The sequence below is a fragment of the Antechinus flavipes genome, chromosome 1, assembly GCF_016432865.1.
Source record: "Antechinus flavipes isolate AdamAnt ecotype Samford, QLD, Australia chromosome 1, AdamAnt_v2, whole genome shotgun sequence".
NCBI classification, from domain to species: Eukaryota; Metazoa; Chordata; class Mammalia; order Dasyuromorphia; family Dasyuridae; genus Antechinus; species Antechinus flavipes.
Genome location: NC_067398.1, coordinates 438,839,428 through 438,863,952, shown reverse-complemented (window position 1 = coordinate 438,863,952; position 24,525 = coordinate 438,839,428). Strand labels below are relative to the sequence as shown.

The following is a 24,525-nucleotide window of genomic DNA, read 5'->3' as shown; positions in this document are numbered from 1 at the left end:
CAAACATTTCAATACTTGCTGCCTCACTAATTCTAAATTTTGCCTAGTTTTCAAAACTAATCTACCTTTTCAGCCATACAGTCATGTGTGCTTCCATGGTTCAAAATACATTGCTTCTAATAATGCTCAGTATCCACGCTTGGATGTACAATGCTTGTAGTATCCATAAACTCTTCTGATCCACCTCTCTCCTGTCAACATCAGTTGCAGTCAATCTACGAGTTTAATAAATCTTTAGGCAGTGATTGTTCAATTTATGTCAATCTTTGTTCCTCAGCAAGGTCCTTCTCCCACCCTGTTGCTTTCTAAAGTGTTGAGTATAATAGATATGTTAATATGCATATGAAAATTTAAAAAAGAGCAATGTTTTGTGAATAACAGTATATTCTATACGTTCTTTACAGATTTGGATGGTGCTCTACTTTCAGGGCCTGACTGTGATAGGAACATGAATTCAGGTTTGCTGGCTGAAGCTAACTCAAGTCAAGATGGAGGTGATGCTGGTAGGTACTAGGTGCTGGTGGAATTTTGAAGGTGAAATTTGAAGGATAAGAATAAGAAAGATTAAATAACTTTGATATGTCTCTGACTTGAGACATGATTTTTTTTACCTTTATATCCTAGTCATCCTTATAACTAACTCATCAAGAATTATATTTGCAGGTAGTCATATAATATTTTACTATATAGAATCACTGTTATATTTAACAATTTAATTTCTCTGAATATTTAAAAGCGTTCTGAATTTTGTGCTGTTTTACATGCAGGTAAATATTTTGTTTAAAGAGGCAGTGATTTATCAAATAATGTTGTCTAGAAGTCAGGGTGACTCAATCATTCAAATCCTATCCTACCCTGACACATTCTGGCTATGTGAACCAGGCATATCATTTAATCCCTCAATGGCCTAAGCAATTCCCTTAAAATTATGTTTGCTGAAATATTTCTGATCTGCATTGATTGATGATTTTCTTATCAGGTGTTTTAAGTTGTGAATCATTGAAATCCAATGAGGTGTCCAGGACAGTTTATAGTAATTATGTACATTTATAGGAAAAAAGCCTTGTGCAAAGGCAGTATAATGAAATACTTTATAGAAATTGTTTTTGAAAGAGATGAACTAGAATTAGATTAGACAGGAGTAATTTTTCAACCATACCAGGAAAAAAAATTGTATCTAAATACTTCATTAGTATAATAAAATAAATTCTGAGTAAAAACTTATAATGTAACTCCTTGAGCTTCAGATAGTAGAAGACATAAATATATTTTTAGCTTAGAAAGCACTTGCTAGAGCTTGCCAAACTTACCTTTCAGGAACCTAGAGGTCAACTCTATCCCATGATAAAGCACTATAGCGCTTTAATAGAGTAGGATATATGCATAAGCACACAAAACTCCGTTGTATCACAATGGAATTGGAATAGAAATTCTTTTTGTGTTAGGTTGTTGAAATGTGGATGCTTAATTTCTTCTACTTGTTTATGTTAAGGCAATTAGAAAGAGCTACTTAAAATAGACTTACAACTTTATGCCTATGCCATCAAAGGGAAAACAGAGGCAGAAATCATCATCAATAACCATTTATTAAGTCCTTATTCTATTTTAGGCACTTTGCTGAGCACTGGAGATACAAAGCAATACAAAAACATGGTTCCTCCCCTCAAAGGAGCTCATATTCTTAGGTGATAAATAGTCTGCAGTTTTCTTAGAACTTTTCCAAGTTGCTTTTTACAACCTGTTATGGTTGTATCTGTTATGATATGACTTTACACTCCAAGTTCTTCCAGAGTTGTTCTGGCCAATAAATTCATTACTTGGTGATGAATACCTATTGATGAAAGTCTTTCAGCTGGAGTAAGCGCCATTAGTTGCCATGTAGTCCATTGTAAGGTCCAAAATAGAATCTTTTTCATCTGGGTGTAAGACCTGTCAGGATCATGCCTTGTGCTCTGCTAACTTTGAGAATTATGAGCCATCTTACAATTAGGGTTATTCCTTTATAGTAGTTCCTGTTTTGGGGACTTTGGGTTTTTTTGTCTTTTTTTTTTTTTGCTTAGAAGCTTTTACATGTACCATCTCCTTTAATACTTATAACCCTGTGAAGGATTGGTAGCAGTTATATGCTTATTTTATTTTTATTTCCAAAACCACGGAGGAAATTTAAGGCAGAACAAGAATCTGATAGGATAGCTCTCATGCATAATTTGATAAATCGTTGCTCTCTGCTTACTTGGTGGAAATATTTCCATTAGATCATGCCAATAATACTATATGTTACAGAGGTTCTAGCTGTTCCAGGGTACTTGGACTTAAATTTCTTGAATATCAATAGAAGTTTTGTAGTTGTGTTAGGGAGGGGAGGCTGGGATACTGATTTTCTCTAGGTTACATACAGGGGCAAAATTGGAAGTTTTTGGTCAAAGTGCTTTTTGACCACCTGGTACATACTGATACCTGTCAAGGAGAAAATTATTAGTTATTTACACTTGATTAACATTCTTCAAAAGGTCATCATTTCTTTGTTATTTTAACATGTGGAATTCTATTGGACCCTTAATTAATTAAGTACCTCTTGATAAAGTTGGTTGACACTTAAAAGTTACAACTTTTCTAAATATCCACAGACTCTATAATCATTGGCATATGTGTTGGCTCATTTTCCTTTCTCTTTTCTTTTTTCTTTCTCCCTCCTCCTCCTCCCCTCTTTCTCTTTCAGATTGAACCATATATATTTTCTAAAACTGGCTTATTCTAGTGTTCCTTAACATTCTTTAAGAAAAAGATCACCTCTCGCATTTCAGTAGTCTACCAGTTTGTTTGTTCCCTTTCTCCTTCCCCCCCCCTTCATCACCCAGTATGCTAGAATGGAGTTTGGGCCTGGAAAGTTGTTAAATTCATTGAAGGCATCTAGGTTTGACCTCATTTAGCTTAGGTTTTAACTTGAAACATTTTTATTATATCCTTCCCAGTCCAAAGACCATTCTTCTTGTAAATGAAGAAGGAACATAATATTTTTCTAATTAATTGGCATTGTATTTTTTGATGGTAGAATTTTATTCTTGAGTTTGACATCTCTCTTGGAATGGACTTCCATATCTATATGATAATGGAAATATCTATATCTATATCTATATATCAGCATTTTCTCCAAATCCTTTGAAATGGACTCTGAAATTCTAAGAGTACTTGGACAAGTCCCAATTTTGGCTGCTCTCTTTATTTTGAGGGAGGTTTTGGTCGTGAAAGATAACTTCCAACCGTTTTTGAAATTTCCTTAAGAGCTTCTTTTCTATTGTTGTGTCTTTGGAATTCTCTTAAGGAAACCACAGTACTGCTTCTAAAATATACTGATAATTTTATTTAGATATAAGTAAATTGCTTCAGTATTTTTTCCCCTCATCTCACCACCACTTCTTGAATTCTATATCAAATCTTACAAGTAACAAAGGGATGTTCTTGCATTAGCCTTAATCTTCAGTTACAATTAATATTTATTATTATTATTATTATTTTGGCTAATACTGTTTTATCACAGTAAGTTTATTTATTCCTTAACTTTTAAGAATAAATATAAATGCATGCTATATATATATTTTTTTTAGCAACATAGTCCATTAACAGTATAATTTTCCCTTAACTGATGAACTATCTATATTTCCTGATTATCTGTCCAATCTGATGATAGTGAATAAGCTGGTCAGTATTCCTTTAGCATGGTTGACTAATATCTTCCATATTTTAAAATATAATTTCCTGGTATTGATATATAATTTTCTTTTTCTGCTTTATTTTCCCTTAGTTCAAGTATCATCAGGAACATCTGACTAGGAATGAGATATAGCGTGCCATCCATCTCTATTTTCGCAAACAATTTGTTGAAGTTTTTTTTTTTTTTTGTCTCATTTCTTTTAGTTTCTTTTAACTTAATTTCAGTTATTTTAATTTTCTTTTTAATTCTTTAAAAATTTATATAAATGCATGCTGTATTTTGATGAAAGCTTTCTATATTTATGCCAAATGGGGCAGTATGCCTTCTATTTTTGCACACAGAGTATGTAAGTCATTAATTTTTGCCTCCATTTCATTTTCTTTGATTCATTTATGGTTTGTTTCTGTTCTGTGAATATTTATAAATTCTTTTTGTACTTTTTCTTTTAATCTAAACTTATTCATTCCCACAATAATATTGCTTGTTTCTCCCTCAATCTTTACCTAAATATCTCCCCTCTAGTTTAAGAATTTCCTCTTGTGAGAGTTTAACTACTTTGTTTCTTTTGTTAATTTTAGACATTAGAAATTCTCTTCTAGAACTACTTTTATTTTCTATGTATTTCCTTGTGGTCGTGTGTCTATTAACTTCACTTTACAGATTTGTATCTATACTATAAAACTGAAAATGGGGTTTAATTGCTTCCTTTTTGTGTTTTCTCTGCTGGGGAATTTATTGGTCCCCTCTCTTGTTCTCCTTCTAATGTGATTTTAAATTGAGAGAAGTATAAATTAAAGGCAGGCAGATCTCAGCTTTAGTCCAGAAGCAACTTGAAACACCCATGTAGTGTGAAACAGCTAAAATAACAACTTGGATAGGACTTCTTAGCAGTAATACACATTTGTTCTCTTATCAGCCCTTGTGATACTTAGATATGTTACTCATGTTAATTAGATCTGAGTTTCAGTTTCAAGGATTCATCTTATTTATACCTATATTTTTAAGGTAAAATGCTTTTTAAAAATAGTGATGCTGTGACGAAGCATGCCACCCATTGACATAAAATGTAATGGTCTCAATACAGACTAGGACATTTCTTGGTCTTGGGCCAATGTGGGGATTTGTTTCATTTTACTATGCAAGCTTGTAACAAAGGTTTTGTTTTTGTTTTTCTGTTAAGAGGTAGGAGGGAGAGAAGGTAAGCTGGATTTTCATTAATTGATTTTATTTAAAATGAGGCTAGACAGTTCCAAAGATAAAGTATAACTACCATAGTTAATTTTTGAATAGAGCCCTAGCTAATTGATGCTTAATCTTCCTTCCTGTTTTGCTCTTTTTGTCTGTGTTTTTAGCCTCATCTTCTACCTCCTAAATGTGTTTCTTTCTATTAATCCATATGCTACCATATTAAAGGTCTCTTAGCAGATCAATATGGACAATTTTCTTTCTGGCTCTTCTGTTTTCAGATTTAAAAAAATCAACAAACTTCTTGGTTCAAAAAGCAAAGTTCTATACAACAATATTTTCCAAGAAGCCCATAATTTTTATATTTTAAGCTTTGCTCCAGAAAGCTAAAATCCTTTGTATAATCTTAAGAGTGTCTATTACTGATATTATTGATTGTTTTTATGTCACATGTAACCCCCAAGTCTCCTTTCTCCTTCCCTTCCCAAGTTAGCCATTTCTTAATAGCAGATTTTATTTTTATCAAGCAGTAATAGTACAGTAAAGCAAAACTTTTCATATTATGGATTGAGAATTCATTCATATCATAGTTAAGGGACTTGACTCTCCGAGACAGTTTTGCATATTAATCTGTGCTATTGGAAGTGCCTTGAATGATAGGATTCAGAAAAAGTTCTGAATGATCAATGCTCTTTTTGATTCACAATTTAAAAAAGTTCTTGTTTAGAAGCAAGTTGATATAGATAGATAATTTTAACCTCTGACTTCCAGAGAAAGGGATGAATCATGATAGACATGGTGAAAAATGAACAAAAAATGGTTCAGGTCAACTAAACCATGTACAGTCAGATGTGTTTCAAGTTATAATACTTGTTTTGAAAACATAATTGACATGTTGTATTACTTCATGATAAGACACTAGTTGCAACCCTTCAACTACCAGTTCAACTGACAACCAAGTAAAGTGTCATTTTTATTGTACATCTTTTGCTACAATGCTACAAACTGAGTAGAAAGTCCTATTTACCTCCACCTCCACCTCAACCCATTGCCTGGAATTGGGCTACTATATATTGTACTGTTTATGTATTTCTTAACCCTTTAACATATAAACTGTGCTACCAATAGTTTTATGACTGGCTACTTCATTTAGACTTTTTTGAACTCCAATTTTCTTATAGTAAAATGTGAATCATAGCATATATGTGTATACTCCCCACATTACAAGGCTGTCATAAAGAAAAGCATTTGTATAAACCTTAAAACATCTAAACATGAAGTGGTTCCTTCAGGAACAAATAACATTCTCAGAGACCTACTTCTAAGCATCAGTGGATCTATCTGCAGGTAAAAATTACACAGTTCTAATTTAAGTTAAAGAGAACATAAGAGAGTTCAGTGCTAAGAAAGGGTGTTCTCTAGCACATATTCAGTTCTTACTATAGAAAACATGATTTTTAACTTGTACAGCAGTGGTGATGGGTAATTGAGGTGAACCTTACCATTCTTTTTCACTTTTCCTTATCTTTTGTGTGTTGAATGAATTAAATTCTGTGGGTTCTACTTTATTTCCTGGCATTGCACTTCTAGTTTCATTGCTGAACCCAATGAATCCATTAACCTTTCTGAAAAGACAGATTGGAATTTAAAAGTTTTCCAAATTAGCAAGTAGTTCTTTTCATTTTATATTTTGCTATAGTGGATAACTTTTCCTGTCTACTCCTGTCACACTACACTATCTGACAAAATATAAAGCTTAGACTATAAAGAAATGCGTTAAAATTAGTAAATAAAGAGGTGAAGTTTTTGCTAGTTGAGTAAAAGCAATCAGGAATAGAACAGAAATTTATGAGATTCACTTCTACTCTCAATATGAATCGTGGTGGTGAAAATTTTAAGTCTGGTATTTAAGTGTATTTCCTGAAGAGTAGACCACTGCAGCTCTTAAAACACAAGTTTTTTGATTAAGATTTAACAAATAAAACTTCATTTTAAAATCTTTGGTAGTATTTAAACTAACAAAATCAATCTTGGTATGTCTATTCTTTTTGTGAGTTTATGAGGAAATTAAGACTATTAAATGGGAGGTTTGATTCTTGGGCAGCCATTGCACCTTAAATCAATCCACATACCCATCCTGCCATCCCCCACTTAAAAGTCCCCAATATGATATAAATGTTAACACTTTGGCCATATCTACACATTCCCATTTTGAATAATCCCCTCTCAAAGTGTTCCCTGATTTTACTGGAGTTGGCAAAGTTAATTTAGATGAAAAAGAAAAAACTCAAAGGAAAACTTAGAAGTAAATGAAGTTAATATTTTTTTAATCTTTTACCTTTAGAATTTTAATCATTGTAGAAGAATTTTTGGCACAAACCATTCAGTAGGGACAACAGTTTAACTTATTTTTGTAGTGAATCAAAACTTTGACTAGGAGTGTTAGTGCTGTCTTTGGAGAAAAAGTATGTGATAGAATCAGATTTTGTTCAATTTGGCAGATGAGAAAACTGTCCCAGAGATAAATTAGCAAGCAAATTGTCATTTCAGTTAATAGAAAAGTTTGCACTGGAACCCAGGTTTCCTAACTAAGAATCCTAGTTTTATAGTTATAGATAGAGTTTATAAGCAGGTAGAATGATCATCATTCTCCTTTCAAAAAGTTGGTTGCAGTTTCATGCTTTCATTAGTCAGTCCTTTGTTTCCCTGAAGGCTTTTTTTTTTTTTAATGTAAATTGTTTCATGGAGTTTTACTGAAAAAAATGTCTTAATAAACCTTAATTCTGTTTTGACAAGGAAGACAAACATATACATAAATATATGCATAAAAATAAATATTTGAGTGTATGTGTACACACATACACACACACACACTCTTTCTACCTCATCCCTCACCAAAAAAAAAAAAAATCAAACCCACAGATGCCATTATCCTTTTAACAGCTTCAATAGTCTGCTGAGCTCCAATTTTTTTTGTTGACAAAGGAGAAAATGAAATAAAAGAACTCTGGAACAAACAAGCACATTAATGCACTTTGTTGGTGGAGTAGTGAATTGGTCCAGCTGTCTGGAAAATAATTTGAAACTCCAGGTCCTCTAGAGAAATAACTATATTGATTAGAAGTGTAGTTTGTATATATTTCTGCTCCTGCTTACGTCACTGCATCAATTAATACTGATGCAGAATTCTGCTGCATGATGATAATCCACTAGATTTATAAGCCAGTTTGTTCGTTCATTCCCCAATTGTCTAAGGTCTCTTAATAGCTCCATCATCATCAAGCAGCTTGTTTTGTTTGTTAACCACCTTTTACCAATCCACCATCCATACTTGTTTTCCCAGCTTGATCCCAGATTGATAGATTTCTACTTCATGTTCTGTGTATTGTATTTATTTGTTTCAGGTAAAAATGAGGTTCATCTGATGCCCATTTCTTCTTCCTCCTTGTTTGTGTACTTGTGTTCCCCAATTATTTTATTATATTATCTTTCTCTTCTTAAAAACTAACATTGTTATACCTTTGCCTCCCAGCTACCTTTGTTTTTCTTTTGAGGTCCTAAAAGGGACACTTGTAAATTTCCTCCTCCTACTAGAAAAGCATTCAGCATGCATAATTATAATTATATAATATATTATCATTTATATATATAATGGATGATGGATGGATGGATTTTCAGTCTTGCTTTTGTTCTAGTACTTCTGAAGTCTCACACTGATTTGGTCTATTCCTGTTTTCAAGTTATTTCATTGATAAAATTTACTGCATAACTTTCTTAGCTAATTATTTCAGTCCTTGTAGAAAGTCTGCTTTTCCTTTTTGAGTCAGACTGCTTCAGTTATTAAAAAGTTATTCTCCTTTTGATTTGCATAGATTTTTTTTTTTATTATTAATGGTATTTTCTTTGATTTACTCAATCTCTCCAGTATTGGCCTTTTAACTGAATTTCTAAGAAAGAAATACCTGTCCTACTGTGGCCTTTTGGTGAGCTTGGTTAGTTCTGCTTTATCTTGTCCTGGGTCCTTTAAATTCCTTTACATCCCATGGTTAGTGCCTTAGCTGTGCCACACTCTCTTTGTATCGATTGTTGTTACTGATGTTCAGATTTCCTATCCTGAGAGGAAACCTTGGAGTAGACAGTCTCCTAATTCTCTACTGGCTGGACTTCTAGCTGACCTTCGGGTATAGTTGTAAGGTTGAAGTTGTAGTTCCTGAAGTAGGTATGGGCAATTGCTCTGCCTTCCTCCTGTTGAGACAACCCATCTGGAAGTCTCTGGTGCTTTATATTTCGCCCAGGGAAAACATCTTGTTTTTTTCTCTTTTAAGATTCCATTTTTCTTCTCCCTATCTCTTTAATTATGAGAAAGAAAGAAAAGAAAAGCCCCTGCGTTGGCTGTGACCAAAAACAAAAGCCCAATAAGCTCAATAAGTTTTTCACGTTGAAAAGGTATCATAGTCTACATTCTTGAATCTTTGACCCCTCTAGAAGTGGGTAGGCACCATATTTCATTTCCTGGAATATTGGTTGACCATTGTGTCAGAGTTTCTAAGTCACAATTGTTAGTCTACTGTATAAGAATGATTGGTGGAATGTCAATACAATCACATTGAAAAACAGAAATGATCAGAACTCTTTTAAATTATTTGGAATATAGGTACTCCGAGGTATAATACTAATACAGATATTGTTAAAAAACAAATAACAAAAAACAGTAGATTAGCTAGGTAGTCTTAACATCTGATTAATCTGCCTCTAAAACTTGTTAGGATATTGGTTCTCTAGTTCCTTGTGAAGGAATGTTCTGTTGTAAAATCTGACATTTTTAACCTAGAGACTCCCAGTAATGATGTATTTTTGAAAAGTTTAATAGTTTGTGGTATTAAATGGTTTGGCATTAGTTCATTGTTTGTTACCTGGAAGGCTGTGAAATTAGGACATTCCTGAGTCAAATTGATACTTGGTTTTTGTTAGAGATTTTAAGATCAGTTGCTTTGCTGTGAATTAATAATAAATGTGTACCACTATCACTACACACTTGTACAAATGTGTGCGCGTACACACACACAGTTTTTTTTTTTTTTTTTTTTTTTTCAATTTAAGAGATATCAAATTAAGTGTACTTCATCTACGAATTTTAAATTTTCAGGTTTACTTGTTCCGTTATTAGCTCAAGTGAAGAAAGTTAAAATTCTTAAAAGCCCTAGTATTAAACTGTAGAGTGAGAGGTGGTGGGTTTTTTTTTTCTTTTTTTAAAGTAAAACAAATAAGTATTTATTAAGGTACTCAGAAATGGAAAATTCCCTCAAGTCAAGAAACCCTAAAGAAGGATTAGCCATCTTAATGCTAGAGCTCATCTCCACCTAAGTGGAATGAGGCAATGGAAAAATGGGATTCTAGATTGAAAATTATTCATCAAATCTTACCTCCTTAGAACAGATTTCATTTTTTGAAAAATTCCAGTATATCATTTCAAATGCTCTTGTAAAGTAGATATTCTAATCTACCAATTTGCATTTTAAAACTTGTCTCTTGGAGTCCTGTGTTTTAAGTTTCTCTTAGCTTGTTTCTGTCATTCTTGTGGTTTTTCTTTTGTGATACAGTTTAAGGTAAAAAGTGTTATCTTTGCTGTTAAAGAATGGGGAAGGGGGGAAGGTACCATTATAATGATACTTGTAGCTGAATGCAGATCTAAATCAGTATTAGGATTGTAACCCATTTAAATTTAGCAGTTTGTTTTATTTCAATTTTTCATATTCCTAAAGCATATAGAGGATTCTGTTATAGGAGATGAGGCAATAATAATTCATAAGTTGAGGGAAAAAAGCAGTACTAAATAAAATTTAAATATTTCATTTGGTTTATTTGGCAATAAGTTATTGGAAAATATAAGCAATTTTTAAATTTTCATACTTTCCATGCCTTATAAATCAGCTTGGGTACTTGATGCCAGTTCTTTACTGGTCAATGCTTGAATTAATTTTTTTTGTCCTTATTTAGTCTGCTCCCTTTACTCACAAAATAAGAATATTTTCTTATAAAACCAATACCCTTATTGTAGATGACTTACGGGAATTTGTGAAACACTGGGAAGGTGTGAAGGGAAGGAGAAACTAGAGGATATATAGAAGAATATCTTCATAATACATATATTATAAATATATATAATATAACAAGAACCATTCTTGACACTGTTCATAAAAGGAAGGTATTAGGGTTTTTTTTTTTTTTTTCAATCAACAACAGAAATATTGAGACATAGAAAAACATGGGATCAGAAACTTATCTTTAGACTTTGACAAGACAGAATCAGAAGAATCGACAACAAACAAGCATATTTTAAAAAGATAATAGTATTTTCTGCCCCTTTTCACACGTTTGTGAAATTCTGCCATTTTTGGACCTATTTTTCTAAAAAAAATAGTTTAATAACTAAGGACCTTGCTTCTCCCTTATAATATTTACATTCAGTTTTTAAAACAATTTTATTGTTAACATTTCTCTCTCTGTTTTTTTTTTCTTCCCATTTCCTAATATATTCTGCTCTACCATAAGTTTTAAAAGGGAAGGTGGGGCTGGGGGGGGGGGTGGAAACCAGTTCAGCAAAAAACGACTTGTTGGAAAAGTTTTAACATGAGGATACTGCATGTCCATAGATTTAAGGGAAGGAACTAATGTTGTTTTTACTATATAATTTGATATTAAAGGATTGGTCACTATAATTAATTTTAGAGCATTCAGTTTGATATAATGGTTATGTTATTTCCTTGTTTCTACTTTGTATCACTACATACAAATCTTTTCTTGCCCAAGATGAGCAGCTAACAGATGGGACTCAATCCAGTTTTCCTTTCTATAATCTAGGGAGTAGCCACCAGATTGAACCTCTAAAAATTTTTGACTAGAGATTGTATCTAATTTTAACTGATTAAAACTTTTATGGATATTGAGTACTGACCTTGGAGTTAGGAAGAATACTAGAATTCAAGTTCTGCCTCTGACACTTATTAGCTGTGTGATCATGGACAAATCACTTAATCTCTCAGTGCCCTAAGCAAGTCTGAGATTTATCAGCTAAGATGCTCCTATTCATTTGTGGATAAGAATCCATTTCTGGAGTTCCTCACATGAATAAAATAAGATCTTGGCCTCTAATTTACCCTTATCTCTAAATCCAGGTTAAAATATTGATTTTTTATAATACATTGAAAGTGGATAAATAATACTCATTTTAGCAAAACTAAATGTATTCAAGTAAATACAAGCAAGGAGGTAAGTAAAACTCAATAGGTTGAGTATGAGTTTAAAAGAAATAGGCAAAATAGAGTAGTCTGAGACTTATCAGCTAAGATACCCCTATTCATTTATGGATAACTATCCATTCCTGGAGTTTTTCACACGAATGAAACAAAATCTTAGCCTCTAATTTACCCTTATCCCTAAAAAGAAACCATGTCTGTTATGATAAAAGGCAAAGCATGAAAATCATTCTTTAGTTCAAGTATCACCATTATCCAGTATTATATTCATTGAAAACATCCCATGATAGACAGTGGCAGAAAGCACAAGAAATAGAAGAAATAATTACTGCCCTCCTGAGTGATTAGGAAGTCAAGATTACCCCCTGTTCTTTGCTTTATGACTCAGTGCTTGGGAATCTACTAGGCAGGCTTTTTCTAGCTTACATTCATGTTAGTGATATGAGACTGATAGGAGGAGGAGTATTCTACTAATTTTAAATGGTACCCTGCATTTTATGCTTGAATTACTTCCACTCTGCCATCTATTGATCTAGATAGATTAAACCCAAACATACTGTAATTTAAATCAATTAATAGCACCCTGGTAAACTAGAGCCTGTAAAATCTCATTTCATTCTTAGTGAGCCATTTCTTGGTACCTTATAAATTATAACATCTTTTTGGTTTTTTCTCTCCCCCCCAAGGCTCTCCCCCTCTTCCCCGGCGATCCTTAGGCAGTTTACTTAGATACATGACCTCTTTGGTGATGGAGTACACTAGAAAAGCAGAATTACTCCTATGTGGTGCAACTGTAGGAGAGTTTGCTGCATCATTTCAGGAATATAGTTGTCTTCATTTATTGAACAGATTATTCTAGTAATGAGTCAGATGGCCACAGCTATCAATATTCAATCTCCAGCAAAAAGCCAATAAGCAGCATTCTGTTTCTAAATGGAATGATGTCATCAACCTTTTTAGAATTGTATTTCTCTGAAGATACATACCATCCCCTAGCCTATTAGGACTTTGTATTTATACCTCTAGACAATAGCTTATGATCTCTGCTAGATGGAAAAGTTGTTTGAAATGCAGAGGTATTGTTTTTCAAATTATTTTTCAAACCATATTTTTGAATTACTATTTAACATTACTGACTCGGAACATAACAAATGGGTACATAAATTCACAGAAATATAACATTTGGAATAAAATTGGAAGGGTCCATCTTACTCTATCACAATTATGATGCTTTGTTTACTCGTGTACAATATTAAAATTTCAGTAAAATGCTCAATTTTCTTTCTTGACTTCAAATTAGATATTAAATAACATTTTACTGCAAATAAGATATTTAAAGGTTTAAAAAAAGCTTTTAATTTGTAATAGGTCCTTCAAATGATTTCAAGTATGGATTGTTGCCGGGTACTTCAAATGATTTCAAGTATGGATTGTTGCCGGGTACTTCAAATGATTTCAAGTATGGATTGTTGCCGGGTACTTCAAATGATTTCAAGTATGGATTGTTGCCGGAATCTTGGCCAAAACAAGAAACCTGGGAAAATGGCAAGTAAACTCAATAGTATTTTCAACAATTTAAAAAAATTATTTCAGCCAAATTTTTAGGTCCTGAAATTTTTCATATAAAATTTTTGCTTAAACTCTTGGCATGTAATTGCCCAGTTTTCTCTTCCCCTTGTGCACAATCTCATACTCTTAATAATTGAGAACCACCTTGCTTAGTAGACTTTATCATTTCAGTTACTGGAGAAAACCTTAATATTCTGAATATTGAGATTGTCTCAAATTTTTTGTATTTAGAAGTTTACAGGGCATTTAGTTTTGGTAAGGTGCCTTATAAAGTTAGCAAGTATGATAGACAAATAGTCAGCTGGTTCTTGATAAGTTTTCTCATAAAAGAAAAGATTTGAGGATTTATCTCTCTCCTCCTTCCCCCATTCCCCCTTTCGGTTTTAAGTTGACAGTTTTAAAATGACAGCAACATTGAAATATGACATGGACAGGTAAATGACTATCATGTATAGAATCCTTAAAAGGGTAGGCAAGTAAACAACTGCTTTTTCTTTTTTTTAAAGCCTGATTACCTACTATGTGTATAAGTTAAGTACATAGCCCTTCTCCTTTCCTGTTTTGGGGATCATTCCACTATTCACATGGTACACAACAGCAGCAATGGGCAATGAAGAAGCGGTCTGCCCATTTTTCTTATTGTTAGCAATATGAGAAGTGAATTTGAAAAGAAGTTTGAAACTTGGCTGATTTTTTTTTTTTTCTTTTTTAGTGTTAACTCATTAATATCTTTTCATGTTGGCTCTGGTCTTTTTTTTTTCCCTAAAAGGTGAATCATCTATAATCATGAACAAGTTAAAATGCCCTCATTGCAACTATGTAGCCAAATACAGACGAACACTAAAAAGACACTTGCTCATTCATACAGGAGTGAGATCATTTAGCTGTGATATCTGTGGGAAATTGTTTACTCGAAGAGAACATGTAAAAAGACATTCCCTGGTAAGTAATTTCTTAATTGATTTTAAAAATCTAATATTACTTGTTTAATATATTTGTGAGGTTTTTGAAGTATTTTTAAATCATCTGAGAAGAATAATTGCCATAGATTTATTTATGTAGTCTTGAATAATAATTGAAGTAAGAATTGAACCACTTTATGTAGAACTACAAGCAATGGTGTTTGCTTCCTGGATATGTAATTTAATTTGTATAATTATTATTCTCTTACCTATTTAAATATTCTTCTGTACATCAACATATTTTTTAAACTTTTTTTCTTAATCAGGTGCATAAAAAGGATAAAAAATATAAATGTATGGTGTGTAAGAAGATATTCATGTTAGCAGCCAGTGTTGGAATAAGACATGGATCTCGACGTTATGGAGTATGTGTAGAATGTACAGATAAATCACAACCAGGAGGTCAAGAAGGTGTAGACCAGGTGCAGGACACAGATTTCACTAGAGATGAAGAGTATGAGGAGAATGAAGCAGGAGAAGCTGATGAAGAGTTGGTTGATGATGGAGAAGAACAGACTGATCCATCTCGATGGGACGAATCAGGGGATGTTTGTATGTCATTAGATGATTAACTGACCTAGCATACTCCTCAAGGATGCTGCAGTTGGACATAATATGAATTGACAATTTGAATTCTTGAACTGAAGGCTTGCAAAATATGGTACATGCTGGATGGTAGTTATGTTGCTGTGAAAACTGTAGGGTCAAAGCCTTATAGCAAAAAAATATTACTAAATTTTTATATTTGCACAGGACTGTACAGCAAACAACCTTTTGGTTGAATTATACAGAGTACTCACATCTCCAATCAGTTATCAAAGTAAAAATATTTTTTATTATTTATAGGATATACAGTAGCTATTTGAGTCATATTAAAAGCATAGTAACTGTCCTTGTAGTGTTTTTACATTCATGTTTTACTTGTCACCATGAATGGGGAAAAAATTTATGGAAGTACAGAAGTAACTTCCTCAAACCCAATCACACTGTCATCAAACCACTCAGGCTAGTTTGTGCTAGTAGAGTTTTGTTTCTATTTTTTATTTTTAAACAAATTTTTTAAAAAGAAAAAGTAAAACATTTTCTGTGAGGGGCTCTGGTCCCCCAATGGTTCAACTTTTTTCAGTTGTCCAATTTCAGTTGCTACATAACTTAAAACATTTCTTTTGGTATTGATATTATGGTTTCCCGGCTCTTTGTTCCTGTGTGTCCCTTTACAAGAACTGGAGAGGTTATTTATTGGAATGAGCTTAACTGACTCCCCCTTTCCCTTCCTCCCTTCAGACAGTTTAAATTGCAAAAACTTCACTACTTCATGAGATGTGGAATGATGTTGCTGAAGTTAACTTTGTTTTCCAATGAAGTTGACAAAATACCACTAAAATGATTGATTATAAGTAACTTTCTCCTGCTGCTTTAGTTTAATTTGATAAATGGTTACTATATGACGTTTTCTGACATGTCCGTCTAGTTTTTGGTATCTGTTACCTTGGCACTGTTTGTTAGCTACCCTCTTCCCTACCTCCCTTTCTTTCTCCCTCCTGTACTACCCTTCCTATCTGGCCAGTGTATATACCTCAGTCCTCTATAAAAGGCATAAATTTCTAATAGAGAGTCATAGAATTATTAAGCCACATGATTTGTTTTTTAATTTATCCTGCGTGTCCAATTTGGTTAGTTTGTTATAAGCAGTATAAGTCAAACATCAGGTTATTTTTACTTCCTGTGCCCTTTTTCATCATTAAAATTAACACAACAAATTGCTTTCTTCTTTTTTTTTTTGTTTCACATTTTCTGGGCCATTTGAGTGTTTTTAGAATTATGGTAAATGATTGATTTTTAACTTAGTTCTCAGTACCTTTTTTAAAAAGAAAAAGACACAGTCTGCTATTGTATTTATTCTTTCTACCTGTAACTTATTCACATAATCTGTGCCTATTTCAGCATATTGCAGTTAGGGGGCACTTTGGGGAGCATGAAAATTTCAAATTGAATCTTTAAGAAGAAAAACCATTAACATATTTTCAAATTTATTGTGGTATACTTTTGATTTAAGGTTCCTCAGGATAGAAAAGGGTACTGTATTATTAAGTTAAACTTATCAACATATTGTTGCCTAGTAGCAGATGAATTAACTGATCATTGGACACCAAGAACATTTGACATGATGGATTAATATGCCACAAGATTAATATGCACAGCATTTACCAGTAACACTTAGCTAGGTCATTGTGATAGTACTGTATAAGAATAAGAAGGTCACCATATTTTCAACTTTGTTTTAAGTATAAAAATGACAATTTTCCTATTTTATAATATCAGGTAACTAAATTATGCTAGTTGTGTGGAAAAGTTTTGAAGTATGCTTTGACAGACATAATCTGTCATAATCTTTTGGTGCTCCATCTGATCAAAGTTTATGTATTTTAAGAGACAAGCTTTATCATTGTCCCTTATTTCAGTAGAATGATGGTTTAATGTTAGACACTGATGTTTCTGCTGGATGAAACTGAGATAAACTACAGTTATATGGTTATTAAAATGCATCTTTCATCTAATTGTTTCATTGGTAGCTACTGCATCACTGTATACCTGACAAAAATGGCTAGATTTGATTTCATTTTTCTTTTAATCTGAAGCATACATCCTATTCTCATTGTTCTAGACTGAAATGAGTAATGTGTAATTTTGGTGGGGTCCAAAGTAGAAATTAGTAGGGCAAAGATAATATGAATGAAAAAGTATTTTAAACGTAAATGTTCTGCTTTGTGAATATGTAAGTAATAGTATAAAGATTTTTTTCCATCCCATTTATCCCCTCTTAAAGAAAAACCATAGTTTACAATTGGTAGATCTGTCTATATATATAAATATATATATATATATTAAAAAGAAAGCTATATATCTGAAAATCACCTAAATCTGCTTTATTAGACTACAGCTCACTTACTGCATAGAAACTGGACCTGGCTTTTCATTCTTAATGTACTTTAACTTTTTTCTCAAGGTATGAACTTATTCTCTTGAAAGTGAATCTTCTTTTACTCTTAAATCATTTATGTATATCTGGTAAATTATGACCAAATTTGTTGTTAGATTGCATACAGTAAATTGAAATATACACTTGGTACACTACAGAATTGTTGTGCTTTTGTTTCGGTTATAATTTGAAAGCGAGGTTTAATATAGATGGATTATTACTGATAATTTAAAATATTTTATAATTGATTATCCACTGCCTTTTCTGTTATGACAGATTGGCTTTATTCTTGGTCAGGTTGACATTTGATACTTTTAATATTTGTTTTAAGAAAGGTAATCCAAAGGAAAAGTGTTTATATTCCTGAATATATTAGCTACAGCCTATAAAAATTATTTCTTAAAAGTAATAATTTTACAACAGAAAATGGAATTGACAGATTTTTCTACTTACTGCCTAACTTATTTTACCTTCTGATCTTGGAGGGGGCACCTTTCCCTTTCTAGGTCTTATTTTTTAAATCACTTAGTACTAAGTTATACTACTGGAGGATTCTATTTTGATAAGTGTTCCTTTATCGACTTGCACTGCAATTTAAGGAAGTTGTTTTTGTTCAAAAATTCTAAAAACTTCTCAGTCCATAAGGCACTATCAATGGAATAGTAATTTATGTCTATTAAGGAGCCATGAGCAAAATTAAAATTCAATTTTATTGAAATTAAAGAAAAATAATCTAATGGAGTGAAGAGCATAAAATGTTATGTATCCATTCCATAGGAAATGGACACACCCACAAAATATCTGCTAAAAGTTAAGATCAAGTGTTCAGTTCATACTAAACGAAAATTATTTCTACTTTGGTCTTAACATTATTGTAGTCATCGGTCATCATTATTATGTGCCAATTATTATACTATTTTTCCACATTAGTAAATATTACTTTTAAGCTAAAAATGAAATGCCTTTGTAGGAAGGGACTAAAAAAAGAAGGGAAGTTGGAAATTTTGGGAAATATCTAATAGTCATTGGTAAGGGAGAGATTAGGAATGAACCCAGGAAGAATGAAAGGATAGCTATGAGAATTGAAAGAAACAAAATAAAGAGTAAGGGGGAAATGTTAAGCACTGTAAAATTAATTTCTATTAATAAAGTTGTAGGACAACCTGAAGAGAGCAGGAGAGGTGTAAGATGAATTGCAGAGGAGAAGAGATACACATCTTTAAGGTTAATTTGAACTTTCATCTACACCTAGTTAAAGAACAATTAACTGTAAGCGCAGTTTTAAAGAGATTTACAATGATGTATGCTTGGCAAAGTTATTTAAAGGTTTAATATTTTATAAAATTATATATTAAAAACAATTCTATCATGATTTTTTTTTTTGTTTGTTTGTTAAGGCTGACTTGTGGAGTGAGTTTCACTTTGTTCAGTTGGTTACCCATAAGCCCATGCTGATATAAATGCATGAAGTAAGTCTAAATGTAGTAGTGATTTCTGAATGTGACATGAAGGATTTAGCTTTTACGTCTCTTTCCCTCTTTCCCCCATAAAGTTAATTTACCTCTATATTATCTGAATTTTTCTCAGTGAAAGATGATAAATTAAAAGCCCTGAACACTCAATTTTCCTTCAAAACAACAGTGAACCCTTCCTATCTTGTCAGTCTTAGCTATGAGGGTAGAGGATTCATTCTCACCCAAATACTTAAATTTACACTATTTTCTTCTGATAAGATAATAGTATTTGTTACCTGGCCCAATTAATACTGATTACTAATCAAATGCCCCACTTTCATGTTATGAAGGCTGGATTTCAACTGGAGAACCAGAGATACTTTTTTCTGTGCCATTCAGTCACCCAGATCCTTAACTATGGTATAATTATTGGTATAAATACAATTTTTAAAAAAAAAAACTAGTCTCTGTAGTATTTAATGTGTGATGCTCTTCATTTCAACTTTGTCCCTCTCTTCATTTGAATAATTCCAATATTTTCAAAGTTAGGGACAAGGCTACTTTTTAAAAGGACTGTTTAATAGCTCTTGAGTTTTATAATATCAGGGTCCTTTAATTTATGAATTGAACAACAAAGTTTTGGAGCGGGGAGGATGGATGGATGTGTGAGCAATTATAAAATGGGGGAATATCTGTTTTAAACACTGTAAACATAAAAACATGTTCTTTTAAATGCTGTTGTTTGTAAAAGTTCTTCTGGAAGATCTTTTACAAAAATCAACTTTTTGTTGTAATCTACCTACCTAGTGTCTTAAGACATGTTTGTAAACTTCCAAAACTGTTTTGTCAGTGTATTTAGAAAATACACGATATTCTTGATCAAACCTAAAATACAAACTTGTGAGCACTAAACTCCTTCCTGCCTTGTGAATTTATTTTAATTTTTTTGATTAACATTTCAGTGTTTTTTCTCCATTATATACATCGAGGAGGAAAACTTAATTTTTGAGTAGTTTTTATTACCTTTAAATGCATGAGTAATTCATTAGGATAACAGTATTTCCTAATATATTGATTAATTAAAGTGGTCTCTCAGGTCCTCTTTACCACTAAAATCTAAGACTTAATTGGCTATTTTAATGGGAAGTTACATTGAACCATTTATGAAATTTTATGAAAGTCGATCTATAAACCTCAGTTTTCTTACATGTAAAATAAGAATAACTTAGTGTACGTAAGTATATATTGGTGTATTTCCTAGTGAGTAATTTATGAGGATTTAAACATGTTAAAGTACTTAGAAAACTTTTAAAGCCTTATGTAATAGTTACCTTATACTTTTAAAGTACATGAAATTTATTTTTCAAAGGTAGTTTTTCGTTTTGTTAGCCATTTTCCCCAATGTTTAGATCCTTAACAAAAGCAGCAACAGTTTCACTATTTGAAGAGAAGGTTTCTATGCAAAAGGTATTCTAGCCTCTGATTATCCCCATTCCAAATACACAGAATTTATGAAGTTTGGCCATATATTTGAACTTAATTTTGTGGTAATATCAAGTCCTATTTGTAACTGATCCTTTTGTTGTTGTTTTGTTGCTCAGGAAAATCCTTTGTAAACAAATGTAAACTAAAGTTTGTAAACTAACTGTAGAAGCTAATATCTACTTTTTTATAGTATATTAAGTACCTAAAGGGAGAAAAAAAGCATTTAAGAAGTCTTATTAACCAACATTTTCCTGATCACATCAGATTCCTGATTTATTAGCAATTTGAAAGCTAGAATAGGGATATAGAAAGATTATCTATGTTCCCTCCTTACACAAATAAAAAGTTGGGGCCTAAAAGGGAATTTGCCTTCAAGCAGCTTGCACAAGTTTACTTAAATCAGTAGCAGAATCAAGACTTTAAAAAGCTCATATGAATTCTTCTTTGCTCTTTGCTAGCAACTTTGTGAATTGCTTAAATGTATCAAATTTTTAAATTGGGGGAAATGTTTTAACTTTTTAAAACAATTTATTCAGAAGTAAAGCATGCAATTCTAAACTTTTCCATGCCAGTTTTTAATGTTGCAATTGATTATACACAGTTTCACAAAAGACTATATAACATTTGGGATAACTCGGTAGATCCAGAGAAGCTGGATTATGATAAAATGCTTTCAGTTCTTTCAATTTCCTTTATTAGAAATCAGTATTCTCTTCGGATTGAATACATAGAATGAACTTTTATTTTGACTCAGAGATGAAGCTCTTTATTAGTACAAGAAGTACAAGATAGAAGTATAACAATGGCTTTGGGGTTTTTAAATAATTTAAGCATAATTAATCATAACTAATCAAAGACCTGGGTTCATATCTTGCCACACACACTTAACTTAGAGATAAGTTGCATACCAGATACATTAATAGGAGTATCCTCCTTGAGCATACCCTACAATTGATAAAGTCCTTCGCCTGGACCACTGAGCTCCCCACCTCATCAGCAAACACACATGGCAAAAGAAAATAAACATAATTTAGGGCAAGAGAATCTATGTTACCTGAGACTATAAGAAGATGGGTGGTATAATGGAGAAAGAATTGACTCAAGAACCAGAGCCTGAGTTCAAATACTACCTCTAGTGCTTATTTGTATGTGTTCCGGCAAATTTAATGTCCCTGGCTCTTGACTTCCTAATATCTAAAATGAAGGCATTCCATTTCATGGCTTTTGAGTTCTCTATAGTTGTGAATCTGTTTCTATATTCTATATCCCTAGATGTATAGTTTAAACTGAGGTCCAGAGCATTACATTACTTCCTTGACCACCAATTTGTAGCAGAAATGGAATTAGTGACTTCATAATTACAACTTCAATGTTTAAGTCATTGGTATTTATATTTTATATATGGTGAAATATGAAACTATTCATTGAAAACGAGAGGTAGGTATGTGGAACACTATATACAGCAATGTTTTCCTAGATAATTATTATTGTAAGTTTTAACCCTAAAATCTGTTATCGTAATCAAACTTTTTGACACTGAGAATGATTGAGTCTAGTTTCACATGGCAATTTAAAGATGTCTACGTGGATGATTTTAACCTAAAACCGTTGTGATACATATGTAGAAGCAACACTAATTCTCCCAACAGGATTTTGTTTTTCATGCCATCATATTTTGTATCATCAGACTTCAGTCTTAGGAAATTAATAAGTTATTGAATTGTTTCTTGTTTATAAATTGACCATACAAAATCAGTTTGAAGAGACTTGGAAGCTATCTCCAATCTATGGCTAAATAGGAAGGCCCCTATAATTGCCCAAAACTATGCAAACTACTTAAAAGATCTAGTTGTGGGAAAAGCAACTAGCAGCTCATTCCACCTCTCAGCAACATCTAACCATTGTTCCAAGTTCTGTTTTCTTGATGCCAGAGAAAGACTCAATGGTTCTTCAATAAGATAGTTTTTCAAATACTTGAAGATACTCTATTCCTTCTTAGTCTTCCTCAGACTAAACATTCCCTGTTTCTTCAACTGATGCTTCTTTGGCATGGTTCTTAATTTTAACAGAAAAAATGTAACTTTAAAGAATGATTTTCTTAGTGCTTTAGTCAAGGGCCTTTTACAGTTTGGGAAAAGATGTATTTATATTTCTGCACTTTCAGATCCTATTATACTGTTGTTGACTGCTACTCTCTCTTCCCCTTCTCCCCCTTTTTATTAATGATGTTTAATACTTAAGACCTATGGCTATCTCCACATAATCCAATGAAGTGTTATTCAAAATCTATTTTATTGGTTGTTGAATCACTTATTTTTCTTGATAGCTATTGCTGTTTCTTACAAATCCAAATCTAGTACCCAACCAAACCTTTAAGCTGTTTATTCACACATTGCTGTCATTCCATGAATGAAGAGAAACCTCAGAGATTTCTTTTCTCCAGCGTAATCCTCTAGGCTTTTAACTCTCCTGTTTTTTAAATGGGTATTTTATATATGGAGAAAAGATGTTCAATATCAACCAAAAAATACTATTTTTAAGTACCACCTACATGTTAGATACCAACCTAGGTGCTGGAGATAAAGACCAAAGAAAAGAAATTTGAGTTCTAAATAACTTGACATGGTGCAATGAAGGAAAGATACAAATGAAGGAAACATTTATTAAGCCCCTAGTACCTATTATATGACAGGCATTATGTTAAAAATTTAACAACTATTTCCTTCTAACCCCCGTTATGCGCTAGGTGGGGTGGGGGAAGAAGGGAGCGCTCTTCTTCCCCTTCCTCTCCCACCCCCAATCTTATGGTTTGGCATCAACCCAGCTATTTATGAATGGTTGGGGCTGAAAGGGATTTTTGGGACAAGATTTGAGTTTCTCAAGAGGCTTTAAAAATGATCATGCCTTAAGTGCCTAAGATCAAGAGAGAATGATTTTCCTATTCAATTTCATTCCTTTAGTAACTGCCTACATGTTCTCAAAATAATTGAAAGGGACTATATGAGGAATTTTTTTTAGGGCAGAAACATGTTACCTCTGTATTTCTGTGACATGAAATATCAAAATGGAGAATTTTTTCTTGTGCAGAAATATAAAGTTTATTTTAGAAAGACGGCATAATTTTACTTTATCAAACTCCTCCTTATTGTAAATAAGCAAGAAAAAGTCACGGATAAATTTCCCCTTCTCTAGAAGATTCTGCATGTAGTATAATTTGGAAATATTACTCACATTAATCTTTCATCAAGCAGTAAGTATTGGGAAACCTTTTGCACTTAATGTAATAACCCTTTTCCAATTTATTTTGTTGTCTCCACTGCTTGATATAATGATGGCAACCTCACTTTCAGAGTGGAGTATGCGATCTACATTTTAAAAATGCCCTTTTTAATAAAAACAGGTACATGCCATTTTCCCTGTTGGCATGGTTCTTTTTTACTCTACCTGTTCAGATCACAAGAATCTAAAAGTGTCTTAAGTATGAATCTAAAAATCATAGAGAAACTGAAAAAACGATAGTTGGGAAAGAACTTGTGAAAATTAAATCGTTGCTACTTGGAACTATTCTGGACCCTCTTATGGGTTATTTCTTCTCTTCAAAATACACTTTCTTAAGAGTCTTTTGAGCACATTGTTCATTTGAAGATAACTGGGTTTTATATATGAGAATAAAGAGAAGTCACCAGCAAATTAACAGATCACTTATCTGGGATATAAATATGGTAAGACTAGTATTAATAACATCCAAAATAAGCTATCTGAGAAAATTCCCTCCCAATCCAGCTACTGAAAAGCATTGTGGCATAGCCTTGTTCATTTTTTTCTTTTTTTCAAATAAGAAATTGCTAGTATTGAAACTCGATCCACAATAATTTTAGAGAATTTCCTGGTGGGACCTAAGATACCCATACTTGTACAACTA

The 24,525-nt window shown here is 32.4% G+C and overlaps 1 protein-coding gene across 3 annotated transcripts in view; it reads left to right on the top strand.

Moving 5' to 3' along the window:
* ZBTB10 (zinc finger and BTB domain containing 10) overlaps positions 1-24,525 on the top strand; it is a 188,576-nt gene that overhangs the window by 30,718 nt on the left and 133,333 nt on the right. For 2 of the 3 annotated variants that reach the window (XM_051969990.1, XM_051969989.1), the window contains exons 3-5: positions 405-503; positions 13,522-13,698; positions 14,492-14,664. In XM_051969990.1, coding sequence (XP_051825950.1) covers positions 405-503; positions 13,522-13,698; positions 14,492-14,664 — 449 coding nt within the window. Of the gene's footprint in view, positions 1-404; positions 504-13,521; positions 13,699-14,491; positions 14,665-14,950; positions 20,031-24,525 lie in introns of those variants that run through there. The other variant, XM_051969988.1, reaches the window with a different exon arrangement.